Genomic DNA, 8737 nt, shown 5'->3' on the forward strand with positions numbered 1-8737 from the left:
TAAAGTTTACAGTTGCTAAAGTTATATAATGTAACACTGTAGTGATATAGGGTGAATTTTTGAGATAGGGGAGTAAGGTCCGCATGGATTCGCATTTATTAACGAATATAAGGTGATCTTTTTGGAATTTCGAACCTTAAAAGTACTCAAACCTCTAATAGTTCTATGGAGTCTTTGACATTTATAATCAACATGAAGAACTGATATCAAAAATACACCCTATATAGATTTATGTACAAAAATATTCTTAGTTCTAAGAATTTGACAAGCGTTCTGCCTTGTCACTGGGAATCAATAGATGACGCGTGCATTTATGCCTTGCCTACTGTGCCCGTACTCATGAAGGTTTTGTCATACGTTTTATGACGTTGCCACGGCATTGTCTAGCTTCTTGAATAATTGAGCGCTGATCAAATTACCGTCATTTTCTAACACGGTGAGAAGAGATTTCTGAAATAGAACATAAATATTATTTTAATTAATTTATCAGCGTTCCAAAATATTTTACAATTTACTTGGATCAAGTTAACACTAAATGAAATAAACATTAATGTATAAAATAAAATATCAAAAAAAACGAAGTAAAAGGAATGAAATAAAATCTAAACAGTGGTACATACGGCAAATATACTGTTTGTATCTTGCAATTTGAGCCCCAACATCCATAGGTTAACAGCTAAGTTGTACATAGACTTATCTTGTAAATCACCACGCCTTATAACCCGCCAAAATAGCTCCAAAGCCAAATTATACTGTCTATTCTGGTCTTTGCTATCGCCGCGGACATGCAACACAACCAGCAGTTCTTGACAAATTTTCGTTGCGTATTTCTCCATGGTTTCTATAAATTTCGCTTCGGAAGCGTATAATTTGTCATTAGAGAGCACTGCGAAAAAAAGCACTATTACAAATCCGACAAATGAATATTTAGTATAACACTACTACCTAGGAGGAAAGAATGCTATGGATATGAATTATATATATTTTGTCTCATTGTTAGTATACTGAACAATCAGTTATATTTAGTTAGTGATTTTGATATTACATTGCGATATAAGACGCATGTCTCAGTTAAAATATGGAAAATAAATCAAACCTGAATCTATGTGATAAGAATAATTTTCCTGTGTCAACTCGCACAGGAGATCCAAAGTACGCAAAAGCACGCCATAATACAAAGGCTCTGTTTTGCGCCAGTGTATCCTTTCCATAGTTCTTATAAAACCGTTTAGGATGTAAGCCTTGCAATTACTCTCCACATTATCCTTAAACAATAACACGTTAGACAAGTTTCGTACAAGATCCCTATTTCTAAAAGACTAAAAATTACCAAGTGAAGACGGTAACTCACTGGGAATACCAATAAAGTTGACAAGAAATCACTCAAAATGCCTGCGACCCTAAGGTTAGTTGGTTTTTTCTGGGCATCCTCTAATATATACTCCGGAATATCAGGTATTAGTCCGATGAGTGCCTTAAAATTTGCTTCAGCTGAAATATCAAATTCATTTAAACACATTCTCGTCCTAAAATATTTTAATTTTATTTTTAACTAGCGTAGTAGCGACCCCCCGCGGTTCCGTCCCGGTAGCAAAGCACATATTATGTCTACATTAATTTTCTATCGTAGTGTTTATCTCAGCTCAGTTCATCGCTCAGTTTATATAGCAATAGTGGGCAACCGCAGAGGGCACGTTCGTGTGAGAGGTTTATTTTGTCACACGAGGTTGTATTTTACGATAACTCCTAAGATATTCAATTGAATTGTATGGCATAAAACACAATTATAATATTGTGCATAAAATACTTAATGTAACATATTTAACTTACTAAGGATTATCATGTCCGTCTAAATAGATTTCATATAAAATATACGATTTAGTTTACCTTGTCCAATACAATTGTTGAGAAGTGCTACCTGTCCGGAAAGTAAGTACAAATGTGCCTTCGTAAGTGTGCAATGCAGTGAAGGAACTGTAATGAAACAGTACGCAGCGCATGCCCGTTGTAACCATTTGCCGTTCGAATCATTGGCGCGAGCCGCTAATGTGTTCACGGCCTACAATATAAAATAGTATTAGAACAATGACTCAACTGACCCGCAAAACTAATTTGAATGCTCCACAATAATTTATGTTAGAAAATACTATATAAGCTGTTGCTGGGCTTCATAGTTACGCTTTAACCTTCAGGACCAAGGAGACTACAAAAATCGCTGTGTTAATTAAGTGTGCCACCCACAACTAAATACTGTATTATGTTATACATACATAGTATCACGAATCTATCCCATATGTGTAGGCAGAGACTATGGATTGCCACTTTACACGATTCTGGCGTTCTTCTCTCGCTTCCTCCACTTTCATCAATCTTTTAATGCATTTCCTCCGCTTTAGGGTACTTTTGACCAGGCCTCTACTAAGAATGTCAGATATCTGACATTAGGTTATTATCTGACTGTTCGGTGCGGTCGACCCCTACCAGCTTATCCATTAACATTCGCCTTACTATATATCCTCTTTGTCAATCTCTTATCATCCATCCCCTCCAAATGCCCAAAACCAACATAGCATACCCTTCTCAATTTTGATAACTACATCCTCTGTCACTCAACACATGTCCACTCACTTTAGTATTCCGCACTTTATCAATTATAGTCGCCTTACACAGGCTATTTGAACGCTCTCTGTTCCACTGCTTTAATTTTTTCTTTCATGCTTTTTCTGCCATAGCCAACTTTCACTAACATACATCAGAGTGGGCAATAACACTCCTCTATAGACAGCAATAGCAGTGATAGCCTAGTTCGGTGTGGAACGGACTGCAGAGACGAATGTCCGCAGGTTCAAATACCAAGGGCACACACCTCTGACTTTTCTAAAATCATGTATGTATTCTTTGTGAATTTATCGTTCGCTTCAACGGTGAAGGAAAACATCGTGAGGAAACCTGCACAGTTTTATAGTTTGTGAAGTCTACCAATCCGCGCTAGGCCAGCGTGGTGGACTAAGGCCTAATCCCTCTCAGTAGTAGAGCAGGCCCATGCTCATCAGTGGGCAAAGTATTATAATACAGGGCTGATATTATTATTATAGACAGCTAGTCGTGCCCTTTAGGACACCTTGCGGCTACCCATAAAAGTTTGCAACCCCCACTCACCACTATCATATCTACCATCACTTGTAAAAACCCAACCCAGATTATATACACTCTTACTCACTGTAGCCTGTCATTACCGATTATAATATTGCAATCTTTTATGCTGTCGTCCCTTTCTAACACCTCAACTTTCTTTATTATTTTATGCTACATTGAAATGAAGTTCTATGAAGTCAAGAACTATTAGTTACAAAATATCGTTAACTCACGTGCACCAATGTTATGAGCACACCATCCAGCTTAATGAAAGAAGATCTGCATTCTACGTAAAAGTTCAACTGTTGTTCTAAGTCTTGGTAAGTGACCGCTTGTACGAATTTGTTGATCAGCTCGCTGCACAGTTTATTCTCATCCTCTACCGTGACTGCACTGTGATAAACATTTCCAATAGGTATTAATTATCGCATACATAAAATAAAGCAGTGTATTAAAGTCGAGGAAAATCAATTGTTTGATTAGCAGGTAATTGATTTCGCTCGGTATTAGATAATATTGCATATAACACTATGATCATTGTCTAAGCCAAAAGTGTAATAATGCGCCCACCCAAAAGCCTATGAGCGCTAATGGCTAGAGGCAATAAGTCCACTTGATTAAAAATATTTTCCAAACTTACGTGATAGAGTCGTGTAATATACAGCACAATCGCAATAGGCAGGCGATCACAATGTGATCCTCGATATGGACCGAGGTGTGTCTTGTAAAGTAGATAGACAGGACTGTTTTAGCCAACAAGGTATCGAGCGTTGAGGCTGATTGAACCAATTCTACTAGCGGCATGAATGCATCCTGTCGAGAGAATTGTTGTTAATAACAATTTTGTTTTATTAACATTAGATGATTCTCGCGGCTTCATTCGCGTGGCAGACATTAACCGAAATAAAAGTACCACTGTATACTTTTCAGGATCAAAGGTACCTCATGTGCCAAATTTCATCCAATTCCGTTCAGCGGCTACTTCTAAATTTCCTAATATCTTATGTTGCCTCAGAAATCTGAACTCTGCAGTCCATTATAAGAGAGTACGTCACTTCATTATGTTGTTTTTCGCTAGGTGTTGCCTCTTTCCGTATTTTTACGCCACACAAAGGGCACATTGTTTGTGAAAACGGATGTTAACTTTAGTACAAACTCAACGCAGAGTTAACATTGGCAAAGGGTGTGATTTCTTAGAGTTACTTGAAACATTAGGATCATATTATAAAGTATTTGAAATATTTGGTAATATAATTAAGGTAAATAGAACGCTGTTTCATATCTTCCACTGTACGTTTTACAATGTAGTTTTAAGTCTAGACAACAAGTCCAAAAAGATGTTAATTCTTATCATGCTCATAAAAATAATACAAATTTTAAACTCGTGTATTCCTTTACAAACAATTTCTTAACAAACGAAGTTAAAACAAGATTCCAGCATTACTTAATGTAATTTTTACTTAAGACAATGGAACAAATTTATATTGTCTTAGCGGTGCAGCGCTACTGCAACGCCCTGTACTGTACTCCTGTACTGTAACGCCCGCGCAGTAGTTTATTTTTGGTGTTTAATAACAATGATAAATAATGGACATAAATTACCAGAATTCAAACTTTATTATTGGAAATTTCTTCTTGTTACTAAATCTTCGAGATACATTATTCTAGAAGTCGTTCCGAATCGAATGAACCGCCGCTCACATTTTTAGGAGCTTTACCAAGAATTAACATTGGTTTGAACTTGTTAACTCGACTAAAAGGTATAGAAGAATTTTTTATTTTATGAACCAGAATGAGTTTTACCAATAGATAACCAATTCCTGTACATTTTTTTTCTATAAGCCAAACTTTCTGTCGAATGTAAATAAGCAATATATTAAACTAGCCACGTCTAATGATGTCTGTTTACGATAACTAACACTTTAAGATTGAGACGTTGATATCGCTTGATCATACAAGAGTGACATAGTTGTGAACTTTACTGCGGCGTGATATAGCGCGACCTTGAAGTCGGGAAGTCAGAACCATATCTTTCACCTAGGTGTTGTTATTATGAAAGAAACGTTTTAGCATTTTAATCAATGAGTGTGTCAATGTTTGGTCAACTCTTAAGCTGAAATTATGTTAGTAGTAGTTGTCGCAAGTATTGAGTAGGTACTGTCACCGATTCGAGGCTTGTGGTTATTGTCCTACGAATCTATACTATTATATAATGCTGAAGAGTTTGTTTGTTTGTTTGAAAGCGCTAATCTCAGGAACTACCAGTCCAAACTGAAAAATTCTTTTTGCGTTGGATAGCCCTTTGTTCGTGGAGTGCTATAGGCTATATATCATCACGCTATACCCAATAGGAGCGGAGCAGTAATGGCTAATCTCAGGAACTATCGGTCCAAACTGAAAAATTATTTTTGCGTTGGATAGCCCTTTGTTCGTGGAGTGTTATAGGTTATATATCATCACGCTATACCCAATAGGAGCGGAGCAGTAATGGCTAATCTCAGGAACTACCGGTCCAAACTGAAAAATTCTTTTTGCGTTGGATAGCCCTTTGTTCGTAGAGTGCTATATGCTATATATCATCACGCTATACCTAATAGGAGCGGAGCAGTAATGGCTAATCTCAGGAACTACCGATTCGAACTGAAAAAATCTTTTTGAGTTGAATAGCCCTTTGTTAGTAGAGTGCTATATGCTATATATCATCACGCTATACCTAATAGGAGCGGAGCAGTAATGGCTAATCTCAGGAACTCCCGAATCGAACAGAAAAATCTTTGTGTGTTCAATAGCCCTTTGTTCGTAGAGTGCTATATGCTATATATCATCACGCTATACCTAATAGGAGCGGAGCAGTAATGGCTAATCTCAGGAACTACCGATTCGAACTGAAAAAATCTTTTTGTGTTGAATAGCCCTTTATTTGTGGAGTACTATAGGCTGTATATCATCACGCTATGACCAATAGGAGCGGAGCAGTAATGAAACATGTTGCAAAAACGGGGACAATTTATTAGTTTTGAGAGCTTCCGTTGCGTGCGCTGCGTAAACGGTTAGAGTTATGCAACAATGATGTATGACGGGATTGTTCCTCTTAAAAGTTCTAAAAATATATTATAAAACAAAGTCCTCCACTGCATCTGTCTGCCTGAACGTGTTAAACTCAAAAACTACCCAACGTATTAAGATGAAATTTGGTATGGAGACAGTTTGAGACCCTGGGAAGAACATAGGCTCCCGGGAAACTACTACTTTTATAACGGAAAACTTTAGCCTGAAAAACTTTATAACGCGGGCGGAGCCGCGGGCAAAAGCTAGTAATATATATTTCTTCCTTTCCGAAACTGGCAAAATCAAGATAATCCAAATAAATTTACGATAACAATACCACCCACCATCAAAAACAATTCCTCCACATCTGGAATAGACTTTAACATCCTTTTGATGACAATCTGAAACTGCCCCGAGAATTCGTCAGCCGGTGTGCCACACTTTATCATGTACCGAATTGTTCCTCGCAAGATTATGTTCACATATTGCGTCTGAAACAACGAAATCACAATGAATATCTGCATATTAATTTCAGCATCAAATAGCTATCAACTAGCTAGGAATCATTGGTGATGTTTATCAGTACGCATAATACGGCTAAATATACATAACTAAAATAATTTTGTGAGTAACGTAAATTTATGAAATGAAAAGTAAACAAGGGACTTGATTTTAAAGGCCTGTTTCATAAGTTTTAAGTAAATTTTATTTAACAGTTATCGAATTAATATGTTTATAGTATTCATTCTGGAGTAAAATGATGTGCCTTTTGTATTTGGGCTGTTTATACATTTATGGACGAGTACCATTTACTTGGAAGTTAAGAAACAGGCCCTTAATTAGCCAACGATAATTTTTTTGTTTATTTTATTGCTTTGAATGATGAGACGCGCTTGCCGTTCGCCTAATGGTAAGCGATACGACCGCCCATAAACAGCAGAAACACCATCTAACACCTTGAATTACAAAGTATTGTTTGGTATTCCACTGCGCTCGCCATCCTGAGACATGAGATGTTAAGTCATATTATGTCCAGCAGGTACACTAGCTATAATGCCCTTCAAACCGGAACACAAAAGTGACTACACTGCTGCTTGGCGGTAGAAATAGTCATTGCGGTGGTACCTACACAGGCGGACTCGCACATATGAGAGACAATAGAATATAAATCGTCTCATATATCGCTATTTTCAATGAACGATCCCTATCGCTTTTTACGACATATCTCAAGCATAAACCAATCAGAACAAAGTTATTCTTGACATGGATCTTTTTATTCCTTTAATAACGAGAAGACCTTACCGTTCGCCTAATGGTAAGCAATACGACCGCCATAAACAGTAGAAACAAAATCCAACACCACGAATTACAAAGTGTTGTTTAGTATTCCACTGCGCTCGCCATCCTAAGACATGAGATGTTAAGTCTTATTATGTCGTCCAGTAGAGACATTCATTCAGTGGTTCATTCTAAGCATCGGGTTGAAGGCTGAGATTTGTATCGTTTATTGAAAGCGGCTTTTAATTGAAAAATAAAATCCGAAACGAAATTTTATAAATTTGAGTTGGAGTAATTCTTATTAAAAAATATATAAATCATGAATAATTTCACAACGCCATACATTGTCTATTAACAGAAGGACAGAAAAGGCACGAACCGGTGCCCGAGTATAACGCAATTGTTGACTCGAAAAGGAACCCTAGCTGGATTATTAGCAAAATAAACGCTAGATATTAATTTTACAGACATTAATAACTTAATATACAACTTACCGATAAATGTGTACACGCAAACTGCAGCCAGGGGCTAACACTAGTAAAAGTTAACAGTTGGTCTAATATTGTTCGCAATTTCCACCACGATTGGATTAAAGCTTCCGAGGCTATTGACGGTAATTCTCTGTCGTACATAAGTGTTCTCCCAGAGTCATTAAAAGTTCAGTCAACATTACTGCAACAATACAGACAATTGGTAGATGACAAACTAATACACACATTAAGGCAAACTGATTTAATAAGAGGCTGAGCGATAAATCTAAGCCCTGCACCTGATGATGGTAGGTAGAGGAAGGTTCAGATAATGTCGATTGACAAGAAATTATTACCCTTCTTTACACATTTCGTATGATGGTTGCTATCCGGGCCGATACACATATTGTATTAACACCAGCAGTGGGTAGATGGGAATTGATCTAAATAATAATTTACCGCTGCATTTAATTAATGTTAAATGCTGATATGCAAACACTGTTACTGTTATGTAAGAATAATAAATATAAATAATTACCCATTTTATCAGCGGAGTTTTGAATGAGTTGTAATATTTGCGATGATTTCTTTATAACGTCTGGGGCGTCGAATGCAGAAAGGATACAACAAAGGAAGAGTTCACTGCAACAATATTTTTACAATAATAAATCTGCATGTTATAATAATTGATGTATACTTACAACAAACATATTTAGTACATACTTGTTCGGAATTTGTTCACAAGTTTGCAGGAATTCTTCTAAAAGTGCGTGCCTGGAGTCATTCAAGATCAAAGTGCCATACAA

The 8737-nt window shown here is 36.8% G+C and overlaps 1 protein-coding gene across 1 annotated transcript; it reads right to left on the reverse strand.

Annotated features, from left to right (window-relative positions):
- LOC119189591 (VPS35 endosomal protein sorting factor-like) lies at positions 1-8737 on the reverse strand (the record flags this gene model as incomplete). The annotated part of the gene is given in 12 exon segments (XM_037439733.1): positions 1-450; positions 621-886; positions 1097-1265; positions 1352-1491; positions 1888-2059; positions 3369-3528; positions 3776-3948; positions 6528-6674; positions 7956-8068; positions 8071-8133; positions 8470-8573; positions 8655-8737. Coding segments are annotated over 12 exon segments (1680 nt in total), but the record flags the coding sequence as incomplete, so codon positions are not given.

Source organism: Manduca sexta, chromosome 17 (assembly GCF_014839805.1).
Source record: "Manduca sexta isolate Smith_Timp_Sample1 chromosome 17, JHU_Msex_v1.0, whole genome shotgun sequence".
Taxonomy (NCBI): Eukaryota; Metazoa; Arthropoda; class Insecta; order Lepidoptera; family Sphingidae; genus Manduca; species Manduca sexta.